General features: G+C 40.9%; 1 protein-coding gene and 1 long non-coding RNA gene across 4 annotated transcripts; one reads left to right on the top strand and one right to left on the bottom strand.

Annotated features, from left to right (window-relative positions):
- Positions 1–233: 233 nt before the first annotated feature.
- litaf (lipopolysaccharide-induced TNF factor) lies at positions 234–8,996 on the bottom strand. 2 transcript variants are annotated; one of them, XM_023798614.2, is made up of 4 exons: positions 8,598–8,996; positions 6,448–6,644; positions 5,685–5,841; positions 234–5,541 (listed from the first exon to the last, which is right to left on the bottom strand). In XM_023798614.2, the coding sequence occupies exons 2-4, from the start codon at positions 6,629–6,631 to the stop codon at positions 5,433–5,435; spliced, it is 450 nt and encodes a 149-aa protein (XP_023654382.1). In that variant the 5' UTR covers positions 6,632–6,644; positions 8,598–8,996; the 3' UTR covers positions 234–5,432. The 2 variants fall into 2 exon arrangements, with proteins under 2 accessions (XP_023654382.1, XP_023654383.1); XM_023798615.2 differs by lacking the exon at positions 8,598–8,996 and adding an exon at positions 7,595–7,672.
- On the top strand, positions 8,305–12,277 carry LOC111836924 (uncharacterized). 2 transcript variants are annotated; one of them, XR_002836519.2, is made up of 2 exons: positions 8,305–8,457; positions 9,635–12,277. It is a non-coding gene; the product is annotated as an uncharacterized lncRNA (long non-coding RNA). The 2 variants fall into 2 exon arrangements; XR_011984669.1 differs by having other exon boundaries at positions 9,530–12,277.
- Positions 12,278–13,850: the final 1,573 nt, after the last annotated feature.

The following is a 13,850-nucleotide window of genomic DNA, read 5'->3' as shown; positions in this document are numbered from 1 at the left end:
TTTCTTTGTGTATTTTACTTAGCAAAAGAACTAACTTGACAGGTTAATTAGATCTGGTTTCGTTGTTAGTTTACCTCACAGAAAACTTCTCTTCTTACTGCTTGAATCACAAATAAAATAGCTCCCTCTCAAAAACACTGATAGTTAAAATGCACCTCCATCAATTCATTCATTTTCCAACCACTTACCCAGGACAGGATCAGAGGGAGCAAGCAGCACGAAGCAAACACACCTTTAGTTAGTTAAAAATGTTTTATTGGAGAACCAATTATCCACACCTGCACAATCATCTGCTACTAATCAGGTCAAAATCAATTTGAAATAGGCTATTCAAAAAGAACAGAGCACATACTAAGTATGTATAAAACATTTATTTGTGCTTAAGCACCCAGTATTAGTGGCAGTCTTACAGGGAATGCATGCATTCAACAGCTTATTTATATTTTTAAAAGTGTCAAATTTATTTTTCATTTATTATGGAAAATTATTTATGCACACTATTTACTATATCATAAAAGTTATTTTATTGGAAAATAAAAGTATGCCAAGCAGCATATTTTCTGGAGTGAATACATGGAGTTACACAAAAAAATAAGCATTTGTAAAATCTCTTCCCTGGCAGCATTGAAGAATAACAGGAAAACATGTTCTGATTCCACATTTCTAGATCAGGTCTCAAACATGCTTAGAACACTTACATTAGTCAACAGTTGGGCAAAATCATTAACACAAAGCCTAATTTATATTTTTAAAAAGTGTTGAATATCATGTAATTTATTGAATAATGTACTGAAAAGGAAAAACATTTGAGCATCATAAAGCCAAAATATAGTAACATGGACCATTGTAAGCCAGGGCGAGTCTGCATAATTAACACAGTCAACTCCAGAATATTAACAACCTTAAAGTGAGAAAAAACATACAATGATTATATGTGGAGAAATTATTATTCATTTAATAAAAAAATATTTTTGCACAACTGTTGTTTTATCTCCGAAACAGTTTATTGTCAAAAACATGGGGCAAAATTATTGGCACCCCTGAAGGATACTAAATAAAAGCAAAGGAATTTGCATCTATGGGGAAAATGTTTCTTGATACTGCATTTAAATATCACGAAATGTAACAGGTTAAATCCTTTTGTCATCAACACTGGTAATACCAAAGAGCACTCAATTGTGGAAAAAAAGCTGTCGAGCTACAAAGATTGGGGAATGGCTACAAAAAAAATTGGTATTCAGTTGAAATTATCACTCAGCACAATCAGTGCCAGAGTAAAGAAGTTTGAAAAGCATGGAACTGTTGAGAATTTGCCAGAAAGGCGAAAGGCATCTACATTCTCCCCCTACGGACAGTGAGAAGGATGCTAGGAGAGGCAAAGCAGAGCCCAAAGATCACAGTATCACAACTGCAAAGCTTAGCTGAATTCTGGGGGTTCACCATTTCAAAAACAAAAGTGGGAACAACCCAGCGTGGGGTGTCAACTCATCACAGAGTAAGCACTGCATACCCACAGTAAAATATGGTGGTGGCCCTTTGATTATTGGGGCTGTTTTGCTGCCAGTGGTTCAGGGACTCTTGTTAAGGTCAGTGGCCTAATGTCGCATTCAACACCAGGAGCCTCGTTATTAAAGTTGCGTATGTGCAAAAAGATGGGCAAAATTATGCACATTTTTATGCAAACCCCCATATTTATCAAACAAAACTTGAAGGAAAAAATGCATATATTTATGGGAACTTGGGAGGAGGTGTACACATTTTGGACAAAGGCCCATTTTAAAGCAGAGAATTACAAGTAAACCAACTAAATGACTGCACATGCCAACAATTAATACTATCAACCCACGTGTTCACGCAAAAAAAAAAAAAAAGTAAATCTGAACATGTGACCTGGGATGAATTTTTATTAATATTATATTAATTCCATTAATTTTATTTTACTGGGATTCTATTTATTTGTATAAGCCAAACACAATGTATTTGCCTTTGATAATTTCATTTCTTTCAAATACACTGTCACCTCTTTTCATGAATTGGAAATATTTGTTATTGTCATGAGTTGCACTTGTGGATGTGAAATTTTAAAAAAGCCTGGTACCCCTATGAAGTAAAGGAGCTGAGGGCTGCTGGAATGCACTAGGCCTTGTGGGATTGCTGTCAATGCCCTAGGCCTTGTGGGATTGCTGTCAATGCCCTAGGCCTTGTGGGATTGCTGTCAATGCCCTAGGCCTTGTGGGATTGCTGTCAATGCCCTAGGCCTTGTGGGATTGCTGTCAATGCCCTAGGCCTTGTGGGATTGCTGTCAATGCCCTAGGCCTTGTGGGATTGCTGTCAATGCCCTAGGCCTTGTGGGATTGCTGTCAATGCCCTAGGTCTTGTGGGATTGCTGTCAATGCCCTAGGCCTTGTGGGATTGCTGTCAATGCCCTAGGCCTTGTGGGATTGCTGTCAATGCCGTAGGCCTTGTGGGATTGCTGTCAATGCCCTAGGCCTTGTGGGATTGCTGTCAATGCCCTAGGCCTTGTGGGATTGCTGTCAATGCCCTAGGCCTTGTGGGATTGCTGTCAATGCCCTAGGCCTTGTGGGATTGCTGTCAATGCCCTAGGCCTTGTGGGATTGCTGTCAATGCCCTAGGCCTTGTGGGATTGCTGTCAATGCCTTAGGCCTTGTGGGATTGCTGTCAATGCCCTAGGCCTTGTGGGATTGCTGTCAATGCCCTAGGCCTTGTGGGATTGCTGTCAATGCCCTAGGCCTTGTGGGATTGCTGTCAATGCCTTAGGCCTTGTGGGATTGCTGTCAATGCCAGAGGCCTTGTGGGATTGCTGTCAATGCCAGAGGCCTTGTGGGATTGCTGTCAATGCCCTAGGCCTTGTGGGATTGCTGTCAATGCCCTAGGCCTTGTGGGATTGCTGTCAATGCCTTAGGCCTTGTGGGATTGCTGTCAATGCCCTAGGCCTTGTGGGATTGCTGTCAATGCCCTAGGCCTTGTGGGATTGCTGTCAATGCCCTAGGCCTTGTGGGATTGCTGTCAATGCCCTAGGCCTTGTGGGATTGCTGTCAATGCCCTAGGCCTTGTGGGATTGCTGTCAATGCCCTAGGCCTTGTGGGATTGCTGTCAATGCCCTAGGCCTTGTGGGTTTGCTGTCAATGCCCTAGGCCTTGTGGGATTGCTGTCAATGCCTTAGGCCTTGTGGGATTGCTGTCAATGCCTTAGGCCTTGTGGGATTGCTGTCAATGCCGGAGGCCTTTGTGGGATTGCTGTCAATGCCCTAGGCCTTGTGGGATTGCTGTCAATGCCTTAGGCCTTGTGGGATTGCTGTCAATGCCCTAGGCCTTGTGGGATTGCTGTCAATGCCATAGGCTTTGTGGGATTGCTGTCAATGCACTAGGCCTTGTGGGATTGCTGTCCATGCCTTAGGCCTTCTCCACTGTGAATGTGACTATGTATGTGACTATGAATATTTGTTGCACAGCTAGTTTTGAGGGCTTCAGATAAGAGACCAACCTATCCTGGTGTGCTTGCACGACCTTGGGTCAGTCTCTCAGCTGGGAGGGCAACACAGCCCCTAGTCTAGATCAGAATAACGAATGTAAGAGTGACTCTTGCTTGGCTGGATTAGAGAGCATGTGTAATATAATATATCTAGACTTAGTAGTAATGTTGAGTAATCAATGTTGAGTAAGACCACATAATCCATATAGCCTTAAAACTGACAAATAAATGCATCGTTTAACAATATATCCTGTAAGAAGAAGATGTTTTACCCTGAGTAAGTGTTTAAAGGGTGTTAGAAATAATGAGAGTGGGAGAAGTCTTTGCATAAGATAAGGGAAAATGGGGGAGTGAGTGGCCTTGGATGACTGCAGGCCAGAGATGAGCGAACAAGAAGCTATAAGGAACATCTGGTGATCTTGTGCAGGGCCGTCATTCGCAGAAAAAGGTATGCTGATTTATCTGCCTTTTATTTGGTCAGGGCCTTTCTCCTTTACATGCCGGAATCCCTGTTTGAACAGCAGCTATAAACGGGAAATTTCTACCCTAAGATATCTGCATTTTACTAAAGTCCGTCAGAAATTAACTTCCTTCCTTCCATCCATCCATTTTCCAAACCGCTTATCCTTCTGGGTCGCGGGGGGTTTGCACACTAAATGTAAATTAGGTGCCAGACATTCGCATACATGGATCGACTTAAGGACATTCTTGCTAGTGACTATGTAAACAGAAAGATTAGAAAGGAACGACTTTTCGTGGACCTTCAAGATTATTTTTTTACTGATTTACTTACTGTTTGCACTATGTGTAAGGCCTTTGCACTTTGTTTTCCCTATGTTGTGGGTGAACAGACAAATTTTAAAACTACATAAATAGAAAGCCATTTCATTCTATTAATACGCAGGTCATCTGTGATGCCAACATGACATTGTCATGATTTGTTCATTCTGAGTACCACATCAGTAACACATTTGAGCTTTGTGTACCACATCCCCTATTATAGATATCATATGCATGCTTTAGTTTGAGGGTGATGTGGGTTTGCCCTTGGCAGTCACATTAGCCCTGTGCGCAGCAAGTCATTCCTTTCTCTTGATCTTCAGATCAATGGGGTGTATTGTAGCACTGATGGAATTTACAGTGGCAATATGTTGCCATTATGCAAAAATGCAACATAGTGCAGAGGTGCTAGACACAGTAAAATATACATGTGATAAATGTTTGTGATAAATGTATTTTTTCATGCTCTCACCTCACACTGTTCAAACTTCCTCTTCTTGGTTTTCTATTTACTGTGGCTATAGCCAGACTTTGCAACCAGAAAGGCTTAATTTACATATTATATGAGCATGCAGCTCATTTCTATTAATCATTTATGGATTTTTGTGGCTGGCAACTGCGCAGGATTTGGAATTTTGGAATGAGCTGCACTTGTTCTGCATGGAAAAGTGGTTCAAGATTTCTCTGCATGTGTGCTCCAACCTTGATAAAAACAGTATAGAAAGAGGTTGATCGTTGTCATTCTTGCCAGGGGAGGCTCTACATATTGAAATTAGGGATGTCAATATTTTTGGAACGGCATTTTTAAGAAATTTTGTGTTACTAACGGAAACCTTAAATTTGCTACAAAAATTTGTTAGAAGATTAAACCATGGGGCTTATATTCATTTTACCTCATTTTCATGAAGGGTACCAATAATTTTGAAGCTGACTGTGTGTAAGAAGCCATGCTTTTAAAGGAGGAGACTTAATAATACAGAATTCTCTGAGGCCTCTGAGGCTCAGGTAAATTTATATAACTACTTAGTAATTTAGTTCAAATATACATAAAGAAATTCTATTAGGTAATACTTTTATCATAAATCTATAGTGGTTACAGAACACAAACAGCAAGGTGGTGCAGAACAAATGACCTGTAGGTGACAGTCACCTGACTGTGATCACAGGCGCTTGTAGGTTCCCAAGACAGTGCTGCAGTTTGGACACTGATGGGTCACATCCTTTAAGTCATCCACGCAGAATGGAATCAGGCAACAGCCGTAGAAGCAGCTGGAAAAAGAAGGGGTGAGCAGGCATTGGGCCTGTATGAGCGAGATGTGTGCAAGGAGTGTCAGTATTTCTGGATTCTTTCTGCAGTAAATGTTGAAACCGTGGGGAGGATTCCGTCACAGTTGAACTGTGCATTAGCTCACCCAAAGATGAAGAGGCCGGCACAGGTCAGCCAGGTCATGGTGCCAGTGTTGTGCTCCAGGCGGGTCAACACCATCTGCATACACCCAGGGCAGTGCGTCTGCACAGGCTGGGACCCGAATACCACTCTTGGCTGTACGTAGACGGTCTGTACGGACACTAGGGTGGAGAAAACAGCACATTCCCATTCAGCTTCCAATCCCCAGGAAACATTCATCCACTTTAGGTCTAATGCAGAAGCAGGGTAGAATGCATCCAGGCTGTCTGAAGTTCCCACAGGTTAATTATCTGCTCCCTGTTAGTGGGGGACTGCAGCTCCCAATATCCTGTATCCTTTAGGCCTTCAAATAACTATACGACCCCAAATGAGTGCCTCTGAGAGGGGTGCTACTATTTTGGAGGCCAGCACCCTACTCCGCCGATACAGACACAGTCATTCACAGTGCAGAGTCACAGTGAGCTTGGAGCCTATTCTAGCAAGCACAATTAACTGGGCTTTTAATTTTTCAAGTTAAAAACAGTATAAGATAAGAACTCCACTTTGACCTATAATAGAACTCTTATCTATTATCGGTTAATGTCTGTTATCCATTACCATTGTTTCTATACATTCATTCCATGAATTACGCTGATTACAAGTGACTTTGAAAATTCCGGAGGAAAGGGTCCAGTCTGTATATGTAGCAAGTGTAAGAAAGAAGACGGACTGTAACACAACGAAACGTGGCAAGCTCAACAGAAATCATACATTAGCAGGGTCCTTACCCACTTGGCCGGTTGTGGGAGGTCCGTATGGTTGAACTGGGTAGGGTCCTTGTTCAGGCTTAGAGAAAGCAGGGGGTGGCTGTACAAAACCCGGGGGGTAGGGGCTGCTCATGGCTTCCTCATATGAGGGTGGCTGAGGAGAAAACGTAAATCCCACCGTCTCCAATGGAGGTGCGGTTGCCATACTGCCGGACAATCTGAAATACGCAGGGACAAAACTGCTCGACTTTTGGGCCAAAAGGAGTTCACAGCAGACCAAAAAAAAATGAACACTGATGCATAAAGAATAATTGTAAATACATTTAAATGCTAGAACATTCAGAATAATTACAGCCAACGACAAAACAAAGGCCTAAGTTAATCCCACAGACCACTTTTCAGAAAGGTATGAAAATATTAATTATGAGCAACCAATTCCCAAACAACTAAGGCACTCGTATGTTTGGTATTATTTATGTGTAGAGAAAACGTCCTTATAAATATAACATGTTAGAAGTGGCAGATAATATCAACAAGTCATGCTGATTCGGTGTCCATTCCCATATGTTACTCTAAAAATGCAACATGACTGACTGAAAAACACAACAGGACGAAAGCTGTGTCCAAATTTTACACCAATATGTTTAATACTAACTCGACAGCCACCATTTATCCGTAATCAGTTAACAATAACCAGTTAGCCATGACACGATGCCTAGAACCTTCCGGGAAATTACCTATCTCTGCGTCTGTAATTCGTCAGATAAACATGGCACTAATATATAAATACTAAGTGATAACTTCTGAAGGAAATAATAGGTTATTAAACAATGGATTAGATTATGAATGTTTATAACTGCTTAGTTCAGTTATGACTCAGCTATGTTCCCATTTTAACAACGCTTTAACAAGTAGCCAAACGACAGCGTCACCACGGGGTGAGCCATCTAGTTCCTAACAATGGTAAAACTTTATAAGAACAACAACAACAATGAAATAATAACAATAGCAACATCAACAACAATAATGATGACAATTAGTGATTCCTCCGAGCAATGTAGACCCTTTACGCCACAAAACTGGACCGAGGTGAAATTAGTTTTAGGTTGGATATTCGACGGATATTCAGATCCACACTCTCCAGACTTAGCGGCGGGGCATCACTCACGCTAGCCGGCATAAGGCGGTCGAAAGACGGCCAGATCAATTCACAGCCTCGGTGGCGCTAGAGCACCGCTGACTTAGGGACCGTCAACAAATTACTGTCAGAATAATAAAATACTGATTGCTTGCAATAACTTCAATGCAATGGGACACAGTAACTCCAAAATGAGTGCATATTCTGCAACTACCTGACATACACAGGACACAGTAAATCATATCAATTAAACAAAGGGTTAAAATCAAATGAAAGTTGCTGTGTCCTATAGGCCTTAGGTAGTACTACAATCGGTACTAGGTTTTGGGTCACAGGCTCCAACGGCCTAGAAGCTATTGACAGAAAAGGCCTAATTTTAGAGAAAAAAAAATAATTTCAAGTACACAAAGGGTTAAACTTGAATTAAAGTTGCTGTGTCCCATAGGCCTATGGTAGTACTACAATTGGTACTTGCTTTTGGGTCGCAGGCTCCTACGGCCTAGAAGCTATTGAAAGAAATCTATTTACTCACTTTTCCCTTTTAGAATGATATTTTAAAATGCAATAAAGTGTTAAAAACGAGTAAAGTTCACTGTGTCCTGTGCATGTCATGTAGTTGCAGAATATACACTCATTTTGGAGTTACTGGGTCCCATTGCGTTGATGGTATTGCAAGCAATCAGTATTTTATTATTCTGACAGTAATTCGTTGACGGTCCCTAAGTCAGCGGCGCGCTAGCGCCACCGAGGCTGTGAATTGATCTGGCCGTCTTTCGACCGCCTTATGCCGGCTAGCGTGAGTGATGCCCCGCCGCTAAGTCTGGAGAGTGTGGATCTGTCAATTAGGCCTTTTCTATCCAACCTAAAACTGATTTCACCTCGGTCAAAAACCGGTAGGTAGTCTTTTTAATAAAAGTGAGTTTACTGAATAACGGCTAAAGTTACTAACTAACTGACTAATTAAATAACGTAAAAAGTACACAGTCCACGGTACACAAGCCACTTCATCGTCAGCTAGTTATTTCAAAGTTACCGTTAATGCTGCGAAGTGAGAAGTCTTGGTGTCCCTCCTTCCGCGTCTTCGGAATTAACTTTTACAAACTAAGTTTTACCAAACTATCCAACTAACTACCTGGTAAACTTTGCCCTTGCCAGAGGCTGACCACCATAACCACTGTCCTGTCCGAAAAACGTCGAAACGCAAGTGCCCGAGATGTAAATAAATATATATGTACAAAAGTAATAACAACGCTGAACGCCACTGAATAGTTATACCGCTATTTTTCTCTTTCAAAATATTAAATTCACTATGCAAACAGATTCGAAAGTTAAATTAGTCGAAGAGACACGGAACGAGGCGTTTCCAGTAAGAGGGCATCACGTGACCCACGTCGGCGTCCGAGGCGCGTTCATGCAGACCTGTCATCGGCCGCGCTTTCCTTACAATAGGAAGTTTAAGTGTAGTTATTTATTTCTTTATCTGTGTTTTCTTTGCAACGATCCCCTTCAACTTCACTTGGGACCATGAAATTCCGTCAAAAAAAAAAAAACAATCAGTCCAGTAGCATTTTCTTAAACCACAAAGTCTTCTGCTGACATTGAGCCACACAATACTTGTAAGAAACTATACTTTATGGACAAATTATTCAACCTGCCACAAAGTTAAGATGCAGAATTGTTTGGGCGTTTTAGTAAACCAGATATTAGCAAATGCATATTACAAGCTTCAGGAGTCACATTAATACAGCCTACTTTTACTGATTCTCATTTTGTGTATTTTACATTAAGAGCAAAAAACTGCATGGTAATCGTACCTCACTATATTGGTTTATAGAACAGCTGTTTTATCCAATATGTAGTGGGAATATTCATTGGTGATTTAGCTACGGGTGCTAGGGATGAAAATAGTGCTTGTGTTTGTCATATCAATGTGTAATATTAAATGATTGTAACTGTATTCACAAGGTGGTAACTTAGGGGAATTCCCCCCTCCCCCCACCAGTCAAGCACCTGCCCCTGTCTCTGCGAAGCACTGATCTGCATGACTGCTTGGGCTCTCTCACCTTGCAGCCCCTGGGAGAGAAGCCTAGAGTCACCGATGGGACTGTCTATCCATCTGTCTTCCTGTAGGGGGTCATGCAGTGTTGGGATGGCATTGTCACAAAACACTAGACCAGCAACACCCATAAACTCCTCAGAGGGCTTCATCTGCTATCTTTCAATATGAGTATGTGTCTGATGCTGGCCAATGCCTTATACTGCCTGTGGCATTTGAAACCATCTGTCAGTGTAGAATACCCATGTGCCTTTAGTGCGCAGACCAAAAACTAATCTTCGGATACCAACAAGAGGGAGAGCTTATGAATAAAAGGGAGAAAAACATGGCAATGCAGCATGCTATCAGTTTTCATACTTACTATAATGCCTCAATATGCTTGATCATTTGTATCAGCCTTGACAGAGTGAGGACAGAGAGATTGAGTAAGAATAATAATTAGTAATTAAAAAAATATAACAAGAGTTTCTGATGAATGATGATTAGGGGTCAACACCATGGCACATTTTGAGAGACATTGTGCTCAAAATGCAATTTTACCACAGGCATGGTATTTAAAAACATAACCAACATAGTTTTAGTTTTTTGCCACAGACGCAGATGAGTCTTGCCACAGATCTGTCTTTTGACAGACAGGTTGACAATCACTGATGATGATGCATGCATCCTTACAAAATATATGTTCAAATATTCACCAAAATGTTTTTCCTTTCTTTATTTTTTAAGGAATGTTCTCCTACTTTGCCATCTTTTGGCAGCATTTAAATGCATCATATTAATAATGAATGGAAGTGTGTTGGCTTCATACTGTTATTCTTTGACAGGCCAGGGCTGCTGCTGCAACCTTGACCTGTGAACCGTAGACTAAACATCCCCTCAACAAATCATGTCCAGCCTCAATGCCAGTGAATTAAGTTAACCAGTGGTTTGTGGTACCTAAAACACTCGCTAAAACTGCTCTGTCAACATTGTATTACTTAAGTGAAATATCTCATCATTTTTGTATGAGAATTCTCATTGTTCTTCTTCAAATGGACTAGTAGCCCATCTAGGGTGTCCCCTGCCTCTTCGTATTTCCTGGAATAGGCTCCAGGATCAGCACAACAATATGTTGAATCAGTGGCTTCTCATTGTTCTAAAAGACGCAAAGAATATTAAACTATTTTACTGGGACAGGTGCACGTATGGTGCAAACACTTTTCCCTCATGTTCCCATATTTCAGGATAATACTGCCCCTATACACACTGCAAGTTGTTTTAAGTCAAACACCTTTCATGGCCTCCACAGTCACCATGCCTCTGCCCTCCAGTTCTCAAAGCTTTCTACAGAGGAACCGAAAGCATCCTAACCAGCTGCACCACCATCTGTTACGGGAACTGCAGAGTCTCAAAGTGCAATTCCCCCAGTGAATTGTGAAGGACGCAGAGAAGATCATAGGGACCTCTCTACCCTCCCTCATAGACATGTACCACAAACAGTGCAGCAGCAGAGCCCACTCCATCACACGTGACCCCTCACATCCATCCAACAGCCTGTTCACCCTGCTTCCATCTGGAAAAAGGCTTAGGAGCCTTTGGTTTACCTCCACCAGGTTCTGCAACAGTTGTTTTCTCCCAAGCTATCAGACATCTCAGCTCCCACCTACCCCATAAATGTTGATAAATGCACATTTGCCTAACACTGTTCCTATTATTTGGCCAGTCTGTCTACAAGCACTGTTTAGTGGTATTATATGCACTGTGTCATTGTTGTTGTCATTGTTGAGTATTGTTGTGTACGTAAAAACATAAGAAATTTACAAATGAGAGGAGGCCATTTGGCCCATCAAACTCATTTGGGGAGAACTTAACTAATAACTCAGTTTTTTAAATTTTATTTTCAATTTAATTATTTTATTTCTGTTTATTTAACTATTCATTATTCTCCCACAGTATTTACTGTTTGATTTTTGTTTCTCAGCTTTTCCTAGTTCTGTATATCACTCTGTAGATACGCAGTTTCATTTCATGTGTGTAAAATGACAATACAGTGACTTGGCCAGATCGAAACATCATTGGACCCTTATGGGAAGCCTTAAAGGAACATCTTTTGAATAATGGTCCAGTATATTCATTGTTCAGGACTTGTATAACAGCATTCCAGGAAATATTGAAGCTCTTTTGAAAGCAAAGTGCTTGCTCATTGTCTGGTCCTTTATTAATAAAATGTTCAGTGTTTTTTATGATTTTGTCACCCCCCCATATATTTGTATATTTGCTTTGTTTGATGTGGTTGGAAATTTTGCTGGAAGGTGCTTCTGTTGCATGGCTACTTGCAGACAGTCCCTTTGCTCAGGCCATCGGGTTGCTTAACAACCAATGACCTGCATCCATTCCCCCACTGCACTTTATTGCAAACTGTGGTTAATATTCCAATTTTGCACTTTATCAATAATTTACTATACTGTGGTCCATCGCACATCATTATCCCCATTGCATCACATATTTATTACTTATTTATTGTTTATTCATTTATTTTTGTACTGAACTTTCTTCCACTGCCTTATCTTTATTGCAGTACTGTCATCCCCACAATGCATTGCTGTTTGTCCTATATGTCCCATGCTCCTGTCCCCTACCCCGTAACTCTTATAAAAATTTCACTGTATTCCTTTGAACCCATGTGTATGGAAGTAAATCTGTATCATCACAATTTGAATTTTATATTCCACTGAAATTCTAACATTGAATATTTATGCATTGGAAATATGCATCGGAAATTCGATGGTCCGAATTCACATGCTAAAATATGAGGTTAAAAACACAAAGACAATATTTCAAAGTTGCTCCAATTCGACGGTCCGAATTCACATGCAAAAATACGGAGAAAGGTCTGGCTGCAGACGCCCACTGAGACTCACGTCCACTGACACGCAGGAAGCCCACTGAGGGCCCGGAAATGACGTTCCACCGAAGCGCGCATAAAGTTTGGTGCACTCCAAGACAATATTTTACTTACGAGCGGTGGCCGCGCGTCCGTTGTTTAATTGCTGTTTGTGTGGTGTTGATCATGACATTTGCGAAGGAAAGTAGAATGGTAAATACAGTGTTAATTAATTAAATATGTTCAGTTATTAGTTCTTCAGGATGGATGGGAACTTCTTTGTATGTTTAGAAGTGGAATGTTAATGTTTCATGTTCAGTGTTTTTTTTTCCCCCCCTCTACAAAAAAATTTAACGTTTTATGGAACTTTATCAGTAATGTTACTGATTTTCATTACCAAAATTTTCATTACCAAAGCACACCAGCAATTTAGGTGTTTAAGAATGGGAAAAAAAGAGTCAAGAACACCACAGAAATGTCATTGGACATAGCTTTATTGGTAATATTTAAAATAAAATATAAGCGGCAAGCAGGACACAGAATCGGTATACAACGAGTTTATACAGATCCTTCCAGGCATCATGTAAACCGAAAAAATCTCATGTTGTAGTCCACCTTTTTGCCATTTCTACCATGTGACTTAGTATGACAATCTTTCACATAGTGTCATCTTACAAAAAAATAATGCCGGACGCAAATGCTCGCTCTTGAGTTATATACAACCAAAATGACGATTCGACCCACAATACACTGCGGCTATAGCGAGTGTGACGTCGGCTGACAAAGACCAATTAATTTTTTTTTTACATGAAAACCGTATCTCGTTAATTCAGAAAAACAGAGCAGAATTATTTTTTTCTCAAATGAACGCATTACGCTTCCGTACTATTGTAAAGAACAGCAACGAAAACTTTTACTTAAAATTACAATAAATATCTCTATGATTATCATGCCCCGATCGTTCGCTCCTCCCGTGTGCCACGCCCCCTCATTTACCCCGTATGGATTCCCAGTGTTTACCAGCTGTTTTTGATCGTTGTCATTAGTCCATTGTATTTAGTCCGCGTTTCCGATTATTTCCCCAGTCCGGTCATTGTATTGTCCGTTTTGCTTTATCGCTCGTATGTGGTCCTTTTTATTCATTAAATCCCGCATTTCCCCCTAATCCTACGTCTCCTCGCCTCCGCTTCCCTGGTCAGCGCGTGACTGATATAACAGGTATTATGTCGAAAAAGGCATGCCTGCCTTAGAATGCATGCCGGTGGTCCGACGAGTTGAGCTTTTAAGGGTTTTTTTGGGGGTCAGTGATTTTTTAGGATTAGGGTTTTAGGGTTTTTTTAGGGGATAGGGTTAGGGTTTTAGAGGTT

This window comes from Paramormyrops kingsleyae, chromosome 22 (genome assembly GCF_048594095.1).
Source record: "Paramormyrops kingsleyae isolate MSU_618 chromosome 22, PKINGS_0.4, whole genome shotgun sequence".
Classification (NCBI taxonomy): domain Eukaryota; kingdom Metazoa; phylum Chordata; class Actinopteri; order Osteoglossiformes; family Mormyridae; genus Paramormyrops; species Paramormyrops kingsleyae.
This window is presented reverse-complemented; position numbering and strand designations above follow the sequence as displayed.

Bases quoted from the DNA above. Each gene is read 5' to 3' on its own strand.
- litaf (XM_023798614.2), bottom strand. From the start codon at position 6,631: ATGGCAACCGCACCTCCATTGGAGACGGTGGGATTTACGTTTTCTCCT. The intron at 5,842-6,447 runs GTAAGGACCCTG...TCTCCACCCTAG, and splicing joins TCCCACAACCGGCCAAGTGG to TGTCCGTACAGACCGTCTAC. The intron at 5,542-5,684 runs GTGAGCTAATGC...TTCTTTTTCCAG, and splicing joins GCCGGCCTCTTCATCTTTGG to CTGCTTCTACGGCTGTTGCC.